This window comes from Nelumbo lutea, chromosome 1 (genome assembly GCF_056320005.1).
Source record: "Nelumbo lutea isolate HS-2025 chromosome 1, American lotus-T2T, whole genome shotgun sequence".
Classification (NCBI taxonomy): Eukaryota; Viridiplantae; Streptophyta; class Magnoliopsida; order Proteales; family Nelumbonaceae; genus Nelumbo; species Nelumbo lutea.
Window position 1 is genome coordinate 3,289,893 of NC_142684.1, and position 18,542 is coordinate 3,308,434.

Below are 18,542 nucleotides of genomic sequence, written 5' to 3' on the forward strand. Positions count from 1 at the left end.
CTGCTCAGTGACTACAGGTAATACTCCCTTAGATTGACAATATTCCATGCCTGATGTACTCGTTTCCCTTCAAGGGTTTTGAGCCCATACGTTCCCTCCCCGAGCACTCGTTTCACTCAGTAAGGTCCTTCCCAATTAGGCCCGAGCTTGCCAACGCCGGGCTCAAGTACCATAACTTTACGAAGGACCAGGTCACCAACGCGGAGGTTCCACTTCTTGACCCTGGCGTTATAGTACCGAGCTACTCTTTGCTGGTAAGTTGCGGTCCTGATGTACGCAAGGTCACTTACTTCGTCGAGTAGGTCGAGATTGGCACGTAGCTCATCTTCATTTGTCTTGTCATTGTATGCTTCCAGTTGCAGCGTAGGTACTACGATATCTGTCGGGATAACTACTTCAGTGTCGTAGGTGAGGTTGAAGAGAGTCTCTCCTGTGGCAGTTTTCTCCGTGGTTCAGTAAGCTCATAGAATACTAGGTAGCTCGTCTGCCCACAATCCTTTAGCTCAGCCCAAACGTGCCTTTAGTCTGCGGAGGATGGCTCTGTTCGTGACTTCTGCTTGATCGTTTGCTTGAGGGTGTGCGACTGAAGTGAAATTTTGTCGGATCCCCATGTCTTGGCACCAGTTCCAGAATTTGATGTTCTCGAACTACTTGCCATTGTCAGAAATTAGTACCCGAGGTAACCCAAAGTGGCACACAATGTTCTTCCAAATGAAGTTTTGGACGTTCCAAGCTGTGATTGTTATGAGAGGTTCAGCTTCTATCCACTTGGTGAAGTAATACAATGCTACTACTTGGAACTTCCTTTGGCCTGTCACTGACGGGAACGGTCCAAGTATGTCGATGCCCCATTACGCGAAAGGCCACAGGCTGGTGAGATACTTGAGGTCAATAGAGGGCTGATGGTGGATATTGGCGTGCTTCTAGCATTTGTCACACTTTCTGACGAACTCAACAGCGTCCGCTTTCATCGTTGGCCAGTAGTACCCCCGTCGCGGTGCTTTTTGGGCAAGGGCCCTGCCCCCCAAGTGTCCGCCGCACAGACCCTCATGAATGTCGCGAAATACAAGCTCGGCTTTGGAAGGCCGCAAGCAGCGCAGGTAGGGGAGCGTATAGGATCTTCGGTACAACTGTCCATCTATTATGGCGTATTTGTCCGCTTGGCGCGCTACCCTTCTAGTCGCATTGGGATCTGCAGGGAGGGTCCCGTGTAGCAAGAAGCTCGAGAATGGGTCAATCCAACTCGGCTCTGCTTGGATGATAGGAGCGACCTCCTCTACCCCCCCGAGAATGCTAGGCCAAGGCAGATCCTCTATGTACACGGTTCTCATCGTGATATCGCTGGTGCTGGCTAACCGGGACAGAGCGTCGGTCTCAGCATTCTCTGACCTCGGGACTTGCCTGATGAAGTGTGACTGGAAGTTGAGCAGAGCCTCTCTTACTTTGGCTAAGTAGGCAATCATGGTTGGTTCGCGAGCTTCGTAATCTCCTGTGACTTGGTTGACTACGAGCTGGGAACCGCTGCAGATGACGATATGCTTGGCTTTTACTTCTCTGGCTAAAGTTAGCCCGGCTATCAACGCTTCATACTCTGCTTCATTGTTGGATACTGCGAACTCGAAACGTAGTGCGTACTCCAGTTTTGTGCCACTTGGACCGTGTAGAACTATTCCGGCTCCTCTACCCTACTGGTTTGAGGAGACATCTACGTGAAGGATCCAATGCTCCTCATCTGAGTTCGCACTTGGCCTAACTAGGAGAGATGTCGCACTGGCTGCTACCTCACGAGGCTCGGACTCAACTGGCCTTGGAGCTCCCGACTTGCCTGAACTTGGGGCCTCGTGCTCAACCGGCCTGGGGACTTCGGAGCTGAAAGTGCACTCCGCAATGAAATCGGCTAAGGCTAGGGCCTTAATAGCGGTTCGTGGCTTGTATTGGAGGTCGTACTCGCTGAGCTCAATGGCCCACTTCGGCAGTCGACCAGAGACCTTGGGCTTAAGTAAGACTTGTCTGAATTGTTTGTTGGTGAAGACGATAATAGTATGAGCTTGGAAGTACGGGCAGAGCTTTCGAGCTGTGATGACCAGTGCGTAGGCTAGCTTCTCTATCTCAGGGTATCTCGTCACTACTCCCTACAATACTTTACTAACATAGTAGATGGGTCATTGGACCCGATCTACTTCCTTTATCAGTACCGAGCTAACCACTTCGTCACTTGCCGAGAGGTACTACTCTAAAGCATCGCCCTCTTCGGGCCGGGTTAAGATTGGTACACTAGCGAGGTATTTCTTGAGCTCGTCAAACGCGAGTTGGCAGTCTTGGGTCCACTCAAACCCTTTGCTTTTAATTGCCTTAAAGAAAGGTAGGCAGCGGTCCACTGACTTGGACATAAAGCGGCTCAGGGCGACTATGCGACCATTCTACCTCTGGACCTCCTTCAATTTTCGGGGTGGTCTCATATCTAGGATGGCCTTAATTTTATCCGGGTTGGCCTCAATGCCACGCCGGTTGACGATGTACCCTAGGAATTTACCTGAGGTAACACCTAAGACACACTTGGTTGGATTTAACTTCATATTAAATTGTCGCAGAATTTGAAAGACAAAAAGTAAGTCTTGTATTAATTCATGTGAGAATTGGGTTTTAATGACCATGTTTTCTACATAACACTCTATTTTTCTACTAATTAATGGCTCAAATAATTTATTTATAAGCCTTTGATAGGTTGCCCCAACATTTTTCAATCCGTTGGGTCCATCCTGATCTGGTTGTAGCCCTAATAGGCGTCTAAGAAACTCAGCAACTCATGCCCCGAGGTCACGTCCACTAGGCGGTCGATTCTGGGGAGGGGGAAGCAGTCTTTTGGGCAAGCTCGGTTCAGGTCGGTGTAGTCGACACACATGCACCACTTGCCGTTAGCCTTCTTTACCAGAACGGGGTTGGCTACCCAACTCGGGTAGTGGACTTCTCTTATGAAGTCGGCTACGAGGAGCTTCCTGACCTCTTTGTCGGCTGCTTTCCATCGCTTTGGGGCTAGGTTGCATTTTTCTGTCTAACGGGCCTAATAGTTCGGATCACAGGGGTTCCTGGACTGAGACACTGATCTGAAGTGTCCGAGCTGGGTCTTCTGCTGAAGTCGGAATAGCAACTATTTATTTTGTGGGTGCAGCTCATTCCTCGCCTTGCTCCGTAGGTCGCTCCAGTTCGAGGTTGTCGGCCACTTGGTCTTTCCTTTGAGTGTGGGGACATAGCACTTGCGAGACTCAAGCTGGTCGCCTTGCGCTACCTCCACTCCAAAGTCTGTAGGGAACTTCATCGCCAAATAATAAGTGGAGACCACCGCCCGTAGGGCATGGGTAATCGGTCGGCCTATTGTTGCATTGTACGGGGAGGGGTTGCGACCACTAAGAAGTCATGGTTGAGCCTTACTATGCTGGGCCATGTGCCGACTTCCACAGGTACTGTTATTTTCTCCAGGGGCCTGACTTCTTCTCCGTTGAAGCCTACCAAGGGAGTATTCACCGGCCTCAAGTCACTTCCCTGCAGCTGAAACTGGTCAAACGTAGCTTTGAAGAGGATATCCGCCAAGCTACCTAAGTCAACGAGGACGTGCTTGACCTCGAAATCATTGATCCTTTCTTTTATGATGAGTGCATCATCGGGGGGGGGGGGGTAGTAGACCCCGCGCGTATCGTCATTCGTGAAGAAGATTGGTTCCTTTGTATTCGGCCACTTTGGAGGATTCTGTTATTCTCTGGTAGCTTTGCGAACTGATGTTCGAGCTGCCGCCGAGGTACAACCCACAATGATCGAGCCTCCAACTATCATGTGGATGGTGCCCCAAACTGGCCTTTCTTCCGGGGGGCTGCCTCTATGACTGCTCTGCCGGCCTGCTGCTAGACTTGGGAGCATCCTTACCGTGCTCCCCTTGCCGACCTGCTTTATTATTATTATTGTTATTATTAATATTATTTTGTACAAAATTCCTTAGATATCCGTGACGAATGAGTTCCTCTATCTCGTCGCGGAGATTCTTACAGTTCTCGGTACTATGATCGTGGTCTCTGTGAAAGCTACAATATAAATTTTTATTCCTTTCATTAGGATTCCCCCTCAGGCGGGGTGGCCACTTCACGTACGGGGCATCCTTGATTGCCATCAGGATTTCGGCCCGCTTAGCATTCAGTGGGGTATAGTCAGTTCGGTCCACTATAGGGGCTCGAAATGGCTGACTCGGCTTTGCCCCCCCGAGCTGAGTCCTTCTTCTTTCGGCTGTCTCCTTGGCTGGAAAGTTCCCCTTCTCTCTTTCTCTCTTCGGGCGTGCTCTCTCCCTTCTGGTTTATCTCCTCTTCCGTGGCTATGAATTTGTCTGTGAGCTTGAGGAATTCAGTTATGGTCGCTGGCTGGTTAACAACCATGTGCCACTTGAATTCCTTGTGCATCACGCCCTTCTTGGCTACTGCAAGGCGCACTGTGGGGTCTAGGCGCGGTATCTGCATGCATGCATCGTTGAACCGCTTGATGTAGCCCCGGATGAACTCTCCCTCTCTCTGAACTTTACTGAGAAGGCTTTCCTCAGTTTGCAGACACCGCTTGCTGGTGACAAAGTGGGACGTGAAGATTTGCACGAACTGTGCCCAGCTTCTCATCGATCCGGGTGCAAGGTTTCGATACCATGTGCGGACCACTCCTCTGAAAGTGGTGGAGAAGGCCACGCACATGCAAGACTCACTGGCCCTTGCCAGGTGCATCTGTGACTCGAAAGCGTCTACATGATCATTTGGGTCGAACGACCCGTCATACTTATCAAGAGGGGGGAACTTGAAGTCATTGGGCATTGGAACAGCCAGGAGCTCGGGAGATAAGGGGGATGGAACAGAAAGGAGAGGAGCTTTTACTTCACCCGAGCTTACCTCTTCCCTGTCTCTGAGCTCGGGCAGGTTGTAGGTGACAGTTCGGCGAGCTCTGCGGTGGCGTCTTTGCTTCTTGGTGGGCTCCGCGTTGGTACTGCTCGCCTCCGTACTGTCAGGGATAGTTTTCACAGGAAGCGACTCAGGCTGCTGGTGATAGCTGCGGACGAAGGGGTCCTGCTTAGAGTCTGCAGGCAGGATCTCGAACCGGTTCTCCAGAAGTGGGGCTTCGAACTTCGATTGTTGGGGTGACGTAGGCCTGGCAAATTGGGATCATCTTGACCTGACTGCCCGCAGCGAGACCGGAGTGGCTGGTCTTTCCTTCCTGCAGTGGGAGGAGGCTTGGCTCTTAGGGAGGTTCTGGCAAGCCTCTTCTTGGCGAGAAGGGCGCTCATTCTGGCGATGAGGCCTAGTTTGTCGCGAGGCCAGGTGCCGAGGAGGGAGCTGAGGCTGAGGCTGAGGTAGTTGAGGGAACTGCTGCTGATAGTGATATTGAGAGAGTTGGTGCAGCACCTGCTGCTGTTAGAGCTGAAATTGCTCAAACTGCTGCATCTGGGCTTGCATGGCCCGCATGGACTGCTGCTGATAGTGATATTGAGAGACTTGGTGCAACACCTGCTGCTGGTAGAGCTGAAATTGCTCAAATTGATGCATCTGGGCTTGCATGGCCCGCATGGATTGCACCAGGTTGTCGAGTTGGCTCTGGCCTATCATCGGGGGGACGATAGAAGGCTCAATGTAGGTTGTCCCGATTGAGAAAGGTAGGGGGACGCTCAAGGGTGCCGTTACGTGCGGCACGTTCAGGTTGGGGACTCCATCCGCAGAGAGGGGAATAGTGAGCTGCCCAATGTAGACCACAAGAACCTAGAGTTGTTCCCCGGCGATGTCCATCTCCATGTTGCGTCTGACGTTGCCTGAAGAAGCCATGGGTGCTAAGTCTTAAAAAGGAGTTGCAGAAACTAAGGGGAGGCTTTTGAAGCGTATCCCACAGACGGCGCCAAATGATGGTGTGCGATCTGGTCACTCTTACTAGCGGTTGCGTGGCTCCTGGGTGGCACCTGAGATGGAGAAGATGAGGAATTCCCGGGGGACTTGCCCGGCAGGAACACTCCGATGCTTAAGTTAGAGCTTTTGTGAAAAATGCAAGAAGAGTAAAGGGGACTAAGAGTGCAGATAGCATGGGTGTCAAGAGATCACTTGCCCTTTGGGATTGGGACTACTTATAATAGAACTTTGCCAAATCAGGCTCACCTGCCTCTGTCAGCGCAGGTATAACCGCCACTATTGTCCTGCCGTAGCCGTTATAGCCAGGGCTGAGGTGGCACGTACGAGGCTGTCGCTGCAGGGTACGTACTTGTCAGATGTAGGACATCTTCCAGAGGTGACGGACACGACACCGTCTGACAAAAGACGTGGTCGCAGTCTCTAGGTTTGCCAGATACAGTTGTCAGGCAGGAAATCTTCCTGTGATAGGCCGGACTGATTTTCTGTGAGCTACCCTGTACCAAGCTACCCTGCGAGCGACGAGATGCCTGTGGCGAGCTACACCAATGGCGCTGACCCGAGGTGTCGCTACCTCGGGGTGCTCCTTTTTGGGAATGGCCTAGAACCCATTGGGAGGAGCTCGGGCATTAGGAAAAGTCAGGGGCCCCGAGCTCAGAGGTAGCTCGGAGCGCCTCGGCCTTGGGAAGAAGGTGCAAGCCAGACGACTCTCGACGAATAGCCTAACCCACCAAGTTGCCAGATTAAACTCGGTGAGCCTTTCCCACCGAGTTGCGGCTACGCTTGCTATGCTATCACGCTGAGTCATTGCTTAAGCAAGGTCACACTCACATGTCCCTGTACTACGAGGTCGGGTCAAATCACCCTCCATCAAAGCGGTTTATCTTTATCGTACAAATTGATTAAAAACTTAAATTTCCAATGGAGATGCTTAAAAAAATAGGGAGAAGTACGGACATGCCCAATGCATATTTTTCATTTTCAATGCAGAGTTATAAACATCCAAAATGTAAAAACCCCCTATTCTATTAGCATCAATTCCGAGCCGACACGTATCGGAGCTTACCAATAACAGAGGCAGTGTCATTTGCTTTACTGATCTCTCTTTCGTTTTCCTTCCTGGTATGGAGGATGATGGAACTTTCAGTACTCAATCAGTTTATCATCTCTACTCACATGGGTCCCTTCTCTTCTCCCCATAAGACCTACCGATTAACAGCAGCTCCGGTTTCATATTTTAGAGCTGGTTCACCGTTCCAACGGTTGGTATCATTTCCAAATCCCTCAAGAGAACAACCTAACAGGAGTTCTGCGAGATGGGGCATCAAAACCACCGTAGCTTGTTTTGGGGAAAAGATGGCTGATGGTTATTCTCCAGCAAAAGAACTCCGACGGATTCTTGAGTCTCCAGGGGTTCATCAGGGCCCAGCTTGTTTCGATGCTCTCAGCGCGAAGCTGGTGGAAAGAGCAGGATTTGAGTTCTGTTTTACAAGTGGTATGTGTTTGGTTATACATTTTAGTGCTCTTCCAGCCTTGTTTAGACAAGGAACGGAAAGACTTTTATTCCGGTTGTTTCCTAAGATAAAGTTTTGTGCTTGATTTTTATTCTAGTTTGATATTTTAGTAACTTTTACGCATGACATCGCGGTTCAGGGATTTGTTTTTTTAGTTTCGTTGTTTATTTTTGAAAATCTTGGGGCTTCATTTATTTCCTTGTATTTTTATACTGTATTTGATGAACTTTCTTGACTTCTCTCTAAATTTTTACCACCATTTCCCAAAAGGAGGGACTGTATTTTTTATGTATTTTGGATTCTCTTTTAGCGATATAAGGGGTTAGACCCAGAAGAAATGTGATCACGTGAAGAAGCAGAAGAGAAAGTAGGGGTAGAATTTCTATTAGAAGAAACTACCAAAAGCAATAATTTGGAACATTTAAGTTTGAAAATGATATTGTTAGGGAAATGAAATGTCTTCCTCCTAATGGTACTTGGACGAGATTTATATTTACTAGAAATTTTCATCTTCATCTTGTTTGCGCTCTCTCTCTCTCTCTTGAGGAGAATAAAAAAAGAAATAGCACAAAGTTGAAGCTCAAGTTTCTTATTCTGGCTCTTGTTTACTTCAGGATTTTCGGTCTCTGCTGCTAGGTTGGGATTACCAGACGTGGGCCTTATTTCCTACGGAGAAATGGTTGATCAGGGGCATCAGATCACACAAGCTGTGTCTATCCCTGTAATTGGAGATGGAGATAATGGATACGGGAATGCAATGAATGTCAAGAGAACTGTCAAAGGATTCATAAAGGCTGGCTTTTCAGGGATTATTCTCGAAGATCAGGTTCATATTCTGTAACTTGCATTTCTTTTCTTTGAGTAGCTATTGTAGGCTATGTTTAGTGTCGGAGTGTGAAGTTTGTTTTAATCTGAGCCAGTGGTATCGACCTAATTGTTCCAATGCACCTACTGTAACCTGCTTTTCATTTTCATTTTCCTTTTTTTAATATAAATGTGGTGTTCAATCTCTTTAGAGGCAGATATGCAGTTTTTCATGTTGTATTGAAGGTATTTTGGCAGGTGTTTACCAGTGGTTCGTTTCATATGGATTATGGGATTGTTTAGTAGTTTTGGACTCCACTACAGTGTAAGAGTTATATTTGGGAGTTGGTGAAATTTCCATTTTAATTTTATCAACTAGGATGATGGTTTTGTTAAGGGCTTTCTTTGGTGCATGAGTGAAGTGGTAGGCAAAGACTGAGGGAAAAGATTATGGGATGAGTGAAAAGGACAGAGCATAGATATATGTTTCCATTTATGGAACATATGACAAAATTTCAATGTGGTCTCTCTTTATCTCTATATCTCTTGGGGGGAGGGATGAGGCAGGTTTTCTTCTAGTATGCGTGAATTCTCTGCTTCTTGGACAATTTTCTGGAAGGGCCACATTTTATGTAAAAACAAGAATCTGTCAGTAATGAGAATATTGGTGAGTGTTGTAATTTTGCCATTTTTCTGGGGCAGGAGCGTCCATCACCACAAGCCATTTTGAGGGTTATGATTCTGTCTACCCTCTCTCTAACTAACATCCCTTCATTATGGGCCATTTCTTTTTTCTTGAGAATATGTGGTTGGAGGAATAGGAGTTTGTGACCCTATTTGAAGGTTCAACGGTTGGCTCCTATCTTGCATTTCGAAAAGAAATATGAGAATAAACTAAAGGTCACTAAGGAGAGTTTGAATGCATAGAGTTTGGTGTCATTTGGAAATTTTAACTGAATGAAAATAAAGATTTCAAGGAGATTGAAGAACTTAATGGGAAAGTAAGTGGAAGAGCAATTTTCTGCGACTGAAAAGGAGCATATGGTTAAGGTTGTGCAAAGGTAGAGACAATATCTGAAAGGGTGGAGGAATGAATTAAGGTGTTAGGGATTTTGCATAGGGCTTAAATCTCATGAATCTAATTTTTTCTAGAAAGAAAATATGAAGTACAGAATTAAGGACCATATTAAGTACAAAAAAGGTATATAGTTGCATTAGTCATCATATAAATTAAGGACCATATTTAAATACAAAAACAGTGTATAGTTGCATTTATCATCATATAAACAAGGAATGCAGTGATTTTTTATTCTTCTAAGTCCATTAAGGAGAGTTTGAATGCATAGAGTTTGGTGTCATTTGGAAATTTTAACTGAATGAAAATAAAGATTTCAAGGAGATTGAAGAACTTAATGGGAAAGTAAGTGGAACAGCAATTTTCTGCAACTGAAAAGGAGCATATGGTTAAGGTTGTGCAAAGGTAGAGACAATATCTTAAAAGGTGGAGGAATGAATTAAGGTGTTAGGGATTTTGCATAGGGTTTAAATCTCACGAATCTAATTTTTTTCTAGAAAGAAAATATGAAGTACAGAATTAAGGACCATATTAAGTACAAAAAAGGTATATAGTTGCATTAGTCATCATATAAATTAAGGACCATATTTAAATACAAAAACAGTGTATAGTTGCATTTATCATCATATAAACAAGGAATGCAGTGATTTTTTATTCTTCTAAGTCCATTAGAAAACTCTTGGTTTGTAAATCAGAGCATCAAATGGGTGATAAAAACCCCATGTATTTAAACAAGTTACAACATTATCGTAAAACTTAAATTGGTATTTAACTTGATTTTGTGATGAGAAAAAACATGTTCTTGACATATGATTTCTCAAGGTGTGAACTTCAAGATTAAGCCTCAGGTTTTTTCCTTAAGCTGTATACTTTTTTAAAGAAGGCTGACTGAGAGTAAAAATTGGAAATAAGAATTTCAAGTTCTTCAATGTGTATAAAGACATGTAGACTCTGTGAGGGCTGAACTCCTAGCTGTGGCACAGGGGGTACGGATTGCTTATCAACTTGGAGTGCAGAACTTAATAATTGAAGGAGACTCCAAGGTGGTAGTAGGATTGTTGGCTGACCCGGGTACTGTCACTTGGAACTTTAAGGATATTTTAAAAAAGGTCAAATGGCTATTGAGGGGCATGACAGTTAGATTTCAGTGGTTGGGTAGATCGGCTAATGCCTTGGCTGATTACATCTCCTCTCCTTAAAGGGGAGGTAGCATCTCGTGCCTCTCCCTAAATTGTACTATCTTTGGCTTTCATTTAATAAATCTGACAATTCACTGATAAAAAAAAATGTGTATAAAGACATGTAGGAATGTTCAAGCTTAATCACTGTTTTACATGTTGGCAAATGGGTAGGGAAAGAATGAAAGAGCATATTGTCAAGGCAACAAGCATCCTTGAGCCATGAAAAAAGAAGAAAAAGAAAATTGGCTATTCTTAGCTGGGTTGAACCTTGAAAATATGTTAAGGAGTGTTAGATGTCTTAGATTTCTGTTTTTGTGGTGTTATCTATTACTCTTTGAGCGGCAGAGTAGTTTTGTCTTTTTGATGTATTTAATAAGGAAACATCAGTCCTTAATTCCTTATTTCGTCATAAAAAGGGATGTTAATGTAAAAAGGTCTCTACTGAACTTGGGGCTTGGGAGATTTTGTTTATCTCAGCTTTGGTTCTCCCTCTTCTCTTTTCTCGTGTTCAGATCTACTTAGAGGTGTTTGTCCCTACCCCTTCTTTGTACTGAATTACTTCTTGTAATAAAATTGGTTCTGTTATTGATAAAAAAGGTCTACTTACAGGTGTTTTTTTCGGTATCAGAGCCTGATCGAGTGGCCTGACAACATCTTTTTTTTTTTCAGTCTCTTTCCTCTCTTCTTCTTTTTTTTTTTTTGATCATTGAGTGGCTCTCTTTCTTCTATTAGCTCTTCCTCTTATGTTACTTTATAAAAGGGGGGCAAGTGACCAATAGGAGCTTAAACAGGAGGGGTTTGACTCTTGACAATTCCGCATGCCCTCTATGTGAAGAGCAACAGGAGTGAGCAAGTCGTCTTGCATTGTCCTTTCTCCATCAAAATTTGGCATCATTATTGGAAAGCTTTTCAGCTTTGGGGGTGCTTTCCTCGGATGTTGGACTTCTTAGAGGGTGGCAGGTATTGGGTATGAGTAAGAAGGGTAGCATGGTGATTCCAGTGCCTGTTATTTTGCAGTTTAGTTAGAAATATCAGAATTTCTGAACAGAAAAAAATTCCTGTATTGACTTTTGACTTTATTAGGGCTCGGCTCTCCATGTTTAGAGATTTCTGTGGAGACATAGGACAGCCTTTTTTGGGCATCCCATGTAGCCAATTGGGCATTGGCGTTGATGTGCAGAATCTCTTTGTATTCTGAAGTGTACTTTTCAGTTAAGGGCCTGTTCCAGAGGGATGAGCTGAAGATTCAGCTATGCTGGTTCAGATGCTTTGAAGCACTCCAAATAAACTATTCAAAGAGGCTGAAGAGGAAAGTCCTTCAAATGACCGACTGACATCAAATTTGGGTTCTCCAGATTTTCACTAAACATACTTATAGGCTGTCCGTGTGGGCCCACCTCTGAAAGCCAGAAACCGCTGTGCTTCAGCCCTCCCAAACGAGCATTAAACTTGTTCAGACTCCAGATGCATAAATAACATAAGCTATGTTTGTTGACAACTGGCTTAGCTACCTAGGAAGTTTGATATTCGTCAGAGAAGTCAGATAATCTTGGCAAGTTTCTTCCGTTAAGCTATTAAAAGAGGTTGAGGCAATGGCTCTTCAGCTAGCTAATTGTCATTTGATTTGTCTCTCTGGATTTTTCACCAAACATAGCTTATAGTATGTCTGTAGGCCCCACACACGGACAGCCAGAAGCTGCTGTGCTTCAGCTCTCCCAAATGGGCACTTAACATGGACCGGCTATCAAAGGTTGGGTAAATCTTCTTTCGGTTCTCTTACCTTAGTACAAGTTTAATTATATTAAAAAGAAAAGAAAGGTACAAGATGGCTTAAAAGAAATCAAGAAGGCCCTTGGAGGTATAGACTATAGACATGTGATAAGGGAGGCAAAGGAAAGATTGAATTCTCTTGGTGCCACAGTGGCTTGGGTACCAAGATCTGCAAATGCTCTAGCAGACTCGTTAACTAAGCAAGGGGCTTCAAGAAATCATTTATATTGGGGAACTATTCCCCAAGGGAGTGAACTATAAACTTTTAAACTTTTCTTTTGTTTAGGGGACTATTTCCGCAAGGGGGAGTTGTTAATTTTTCTTTGACCATTATAGTGTTGGTTAACTGTGGTTAACTAGGCCCCTTCTCTTGTAATTAAAGTTTCTCATTCTTAATAAATTCTGTTATTACTGATAAAAAAAAACTGTGGTTAACTAGGGGTGCAACGTAGGCAGGCCCAACCCGAGCCCGAACCGGCCCAGCCTGAAATTTTACACGGGCTGGGCTTGGATTTTTGGTCCTTAGGTTGGGCTTGGGCCGAAGAAGTCGGGCTTTTTAATTTTTTGGGCTGGGCTTGGGCCTAGCTCTTACGTTAGCCTAAGCCCGGCCCAAATATATATATATATATATATATAGGCGGGAAATTACTAATATTCCTTAGTATATGCATGCATGTATGGAAAATGATTCTTTTATGTGACCTAAGGGGTTTATTGACATGCTTTTTGAAGCCTAAACAAGTGGTCTCTGTCATGATAGTTCATTGATGCTTATAATTCTCTCGTCTTAAAAGGTATCTCCAAAAGCTTGTGGCCACACTCGTGGTAGGAAAGTGGTATCCAGGGAGGAAGCGATAATGCGGATAAAAGCAGCTCTTGATGCTCGAAAAGAGAGTGGAAGTGACATTGTTATAATAGCAAGGACTGATTCTCGTCAGGCAATATCCTTCGAGGAATCCCTTTGGAGATCACAAGCCTTTGCTGATGCTGGAGCAGATGTTCTCTTCATTGATGCACTGGATTCAAGAGAAGAGATGAAGATCTTTTGTGAAGGTTCACCTTTTGTTCCAAAAATGGTATGACATCGTTTTCTATCTGCATTCATAAAGTATATATTTGGATTAAATCTTGGTATTTTCAAATTTCAAGATAAAAGTTCTCTTCTCTACATTAATCAGATATAAAGTTTCTAAAAATTTTTACATGTGGCTGTTAGCAATTCATTGTGGATATGGTTAATAGTTTTACTTTATTATAAACAAGGATCAAAGTATTGGTATTAGGTATTGTATCAGACAACTTGGATACTGATACGCACATGAATACGGACAAAAGCTATGGAAATGCTTGGATACGTTAGGGAAATGCACAAATCACATAAATATATTAATAACACTAAATTTAATGTCAAAATAGCCACAAATAATGTATAAATGCATAGAAATGTACATTTTAATGGTATATATGTAGAAATACGTTACAATTAATATAGTGGAATGCATAGATATCTTGTAATTTTATTGATAATGCATCAATCAAGAGTTCAAGACACATAGTAGATAGATTTTTACAAATTACTACATGCACAAATCCATTATTTCTCAAATGTTTGGTAAACAATATTTTTATTATTGTAAGCAATAATAAAAATATATGCAACTATTATATTTGAATTATTATATCAATTATTTTCTATTTTACTATATTTAATTTTTAACATTAACAAAAAATTCAACTAAAAATTATTTCTCAAATGTCTGGTAAACAATATTTTTATTATTGTAAGCAATAAATATGTTATTATAAAATGTAAATTAAAACATCAATTAATAATTTATAACAAACATATAATCTTAATTTAAAATATATCATTATCTATTAAAGCTTCTAAGATATATATCACATGTAAATTCATAATTTTTAATTACTAAAATAATTGTTCCATTATTAATATTTTTATTTCTATAAATTTTCTAAAATATCATTTTTTTTGTTATAAATATAGATTAGTGGATTTGATAGATTCATTTTATATTATATTCTTGGATATTTTGTAAACAATACTTTTATTTTTGTAAATAAAAAATATGTTATTCTATTATTAATATTTTCCTTTGTATAAATCTCTTGAGATTTTTTTTGATATAATGTGGATTTCATAGATTGTTTATTCAATTAGTTTATAAAATACTAATTTTGAATATTATTTTTATTTTGGTAGAAAAAGAATGTTATTCTGTTTAATCATTTGTTGGAGTTTCTTGACAGTATGGCCGGCCATAAATAAGAGGAGGAGAAGAGGAGAGAAGAGGAGAAGAGAAGAGAGGAGGGAAGGAAGAAAGGTTTTGCAATGTAACAGTACTTGCGGCGCCAACCTTTATTTTAATATATATAGGGCGCCAGAAATAACAAGGGAAAAGACCCTTGTGCCCCTGAGTACAATAACAGACATAACAGAAAGAAAAACGAAATAAAAAAACACTTTAATTAGCCAAACAGGCTCTAACATCTGCAACTAAATTATTTTAACATTATTCTAACACTCCCCCTCAAGTTGGAGCATAGATGTCAATCATGCCCAACTTGTCACACAAATCTTTGTGCCGCACATGATGGAGACCTTTGGTGAAGATATCTGCAAGTTGTTCTTCTGAGCTGACGTATGGTGTACACACACCAGGAAACTTCTTGAGATATCTCAAGATCCTCTCTGCAATCTCAAAGTGAGTTGTCCTAGGGCTGTGCATGAATTGACAAAGGACACCCACTGCATAGGCAATATCAGGCCTGGTCATAGACAAATACAAAAGTCTCTCCACGAGTATCTGGAACATCTTTACATCTTTCAAAAACTCTCCCTGATTGTCTCCCAGATGGTGATTAGGTTCAATAGGTGAATCAAATGGTTTTACCCCCAACTTGCCTGTATCTTCTAGTAGATCTAGTACATACATCCGTTGGGAAATAAAGATGCCCTTGTGAGAGCGGGCAACTTCAATTCCAAGAAAGTATCGTAAGAGGCCTGGATCCTTCACCTCAAATTTAGTGGCTAATAATTTTTTTTGTCTCTGGATTTCAGCCTCCCAATCTCCTGTGATCATTATGTCATCCACACACAATAAGAGCTGCAATTTTACCTTCACCTCTTTTCACAAACAGAGTATGATCTGACTGGCATTGTTTGAACCCCATCTGTTGGACTGCTAAATGGAGCTTACTAAACCAAGCCCGAGGTGATTGTTTCAACCCATATTGGGATTTTTTTAACCTGCACACCTTTTGTTCACTGCCTTTGGCACAGAACCCTGGGGGTTGGGTTATGCACACTTCCTCTTCCAAGTCATCATTCAAGAAGGCATTCTTGATGTCCAATTGGTGAAGATCCCAGTCAAGATTTGCTGCTAAGGAAAGGAGAATCCGGATAGAGTTCATCTTGGCTACTGGAGCAAAAGTCTCTACATAGTCCACTCCATATACCTGTGTGAAGCCTCTTGCCAGTCTAGCCTTGTACCTTTCAACAATTCCATCAGCCTTGTGTTTCACTGTGAACACTCACTTGCACCCCATTGGTTCCTTCCCTTTAGGAAGGTCTACCAACTCCCAAGTGCCATTTTTGTGTAAGGCATTAATTTCTTCCTACATTGCATCTGTCCATTCAGGTTTTGACAACGCTTCTGCCATAGTCTTAGGAACGGGGGCACTATCCACAGAAGAGAGAAATGCACGGTACGAAGGCGAAACATGCTCATAGGACACAAAATTAGAGATAGGATGATTAGTGGTACAAGATCTAACACCATTTCCCTTAGCAATAGGAATATTAAGATCATTGGTGACAGGGGAATCAACATTTAAAGGAGCAGATATACCTGGTTGATGAGACGGATCTGCCTCGGGTGAATTTGATGATGTTGGTCGCATAGTGTCTGGCTCCACGGCTCTTGAACTCTGCTGGCTCTTATGGCGACGATGAAAAACCCGGAATGGAGGAGGATCGGGTAAAGGAGGTAGTTGAATTTGAGTCGTCACCTGTTTCTCCTCAACCCTACTCTCCCCCTGAGGAGAAACCGAGAAAAATGGTTGACTCTCAAAGAATGAGACATCAATGGAAACATAGTACTTGTGGGCAATGGGATCATAACAATGATACCCCTTTTGAGATAAAGGGCAACCAAGAAAAACACAAGGAATAGCCCGAGTATCAAGCTTACCACGAGTAGGGGACAGGTTATGGACAAAACAACGACACCCAAAAACATGCATCGGAATGGACAGCGGGGCTATAGGGAACAAGAGCTGATGTGGGGCCTTATACTCTAGTAGCCGAGAGGGCATGCGATTGATGATATATGTCGCACACAAGACTGCATCCATCCAGAGCTGTTTTGGCACATTCATATGAATCAACAAGCCACAAGCAACTTCGAGAAGGTGATGGATTTTCCGTTCAGCCACACCATTTTGTTGTGGTGTCCTGGCACAAGAGCTTTGCTGAAGTGACCCCACTCGAAGCAAAGAACTTCGTGAGATCACTATGGAAATATTCCTTGGCATTGTCCGACTGGAAGATATGGATTTCCGTTTGGAATTGAGTGAACACCATGCATTGAAAATCTTTCACAATTTGTGGCACTTCATCTTGAGATCGCATAGGGTAAACCCAAGTATCTAGAATAATCATCAATCAAAGTAACAAAATACTTATAGCCAGCCGTAGTAGGTAGAGTAACAGGGCCCCAAACATCAGAATAAACAATATGACATGGAATTCAGATCTTTTATTTCGTAAAGGTAAATAACTTCTACAATGCTTACTCAACTGACAAGTTTGGTATTGTAACTGACTCACTGACAAGGACTCAAACAACCTTGGGAACATAACTTTTAACGACTCAAAAGAAAGGTGACCTAAATGACTATGCCATAAATAGGCTTGACACTCACTTGACGAACTTGTGGATTCTGTCGCCACTAGACCAGCATTATTCTCCAAAACGTAGAGGTCATCCACCATGCTTCCTCTACCAATCGTCTTCCCCGAGGTCAAATCCTGAAACACACATGAAGACGGAAAAAAAGTGACTGAGCAGTTCAAAGAGCGAGTAAGACTACTAATGGATAACAAATTAATAGGTAATTTTGGAACGTGCAGTACATTAGAAAGAGTAAGGCCAAGTGGGAGAGGTATGGTGCCTCGGCCAGCTATGGTAGAAAAAGAACCATCATCCAGTCTTACCTTATCTCTCCTAGAGAGAAGGTTATATGTCTGAAACAAATTAGTCTTACCGGTCATGTGATTTGAGGCTCCGAAGTCAATAATCCAAGGAGAATCAGTAGTATGAGATGACACATGGAAGGCTATGGCATTACCTGATGTAGACGCAAATGAAGTAGAAGGAGTAGGCCCAGAATCCATCTGGCGGAGAGTCCTACCATACAATTCCAAATGTTCACGGAAGGAGTTGATAGTATCTTCCTTAGGGTCAGAACTGGGATGTCTCTCCTGAGTTACTGAAGGACTAGTCTCTGTCGATGCCACATTAGCTGAATTATACCTTTTTTTATTCTGCTGGCCTGGTTTCTTGCCCTGATCAGGTGCTGACTTCTTACCCAAATCCTGTGCCCATTTAGGTTTTCCATGGAGATCCCAACATGTATCTTTCGTGTGTCGTGTCTTCTGGCAGTGAGTGCACCAAAGCTTGCTCTTATCATCTGATTTTTTCTTAGTGTCACCCTTTTTAAAGCCACCTCCGACATTTGTATCTGAATTTCCCCGAACAACTAGGGCAATTGACTCCCCTTCTACACCATTCATCACACTTCTTATGCTTTCTTCTGATTGCACCAAGGCATACACCTTCTGGATTGATGGCAACTCTTTACTACCCAAGATCTGCACCCTGGTGGACTCATATGACGGATTCAGCCCTAGGAGGAAGGCAAACACTCGTTGCTGTGATACCAGTGACTTATAGGCCTTTGCATCTTTATCACACTTCTAATTCACATTCTGATAGTGATCAAGTTCTTTCCATATTGATGTCAAATCAGAATAGTACGTCGAGAGACTCCTCTCCCCCTGCTTGCAAGTAGAGGATTCAGCTTGTAGTTGATATATCTTGGCATAGTGTCTCTGCTCTGAATAGGTGGACTTCGCTTGTTCTCATATCTCACAAGCAGTTTCAGCCCACATAAAAGTCTTCCTTACTTGTGGCAGCATTGAAACCAAGAGCTAAGATTTCACCATACTGTTCTCTTGGTTCCACCTATCATGCTCAGCACTTCC

The 18,542-nt window shown here is 43.0% G+C and overlaps 1 protein-coding gene across 1 annotated transcript in view; it reads left to right on the forward strand.

The window, feature by feature from the left end:
• The first annotated feature begins 6,835 nt into the window (after positions 1 to 6,835).
• LOC148873229 (Phosphoenolpyruvate carboxylase family protein) overlaps positions 6,836 to 18,542 on the forward strand; it is a 56,050-nt gene continuing 44,343 nt past the window's right edge. The window contains exons 1-3 of the mRNA XM_088964418.1: positions 6,836 to 7,407; positions 8,041 to 8,252; positions 13,051 to 13,332. Of these exons, the coding sequence (XP_088820544.1) occupies positions 7,044 to 7,407; positions 8,041 to 8,252; positions 13,051 to 13,332 (858 nt within the window). The 5' untranslated portion in view covers positions 6,836 to 7,043. The remainder of the gene's footprint in view (positions 7,408 to 8,040; positions 8,253 to 13,050; positions 13,333 to 18,542) is intronic.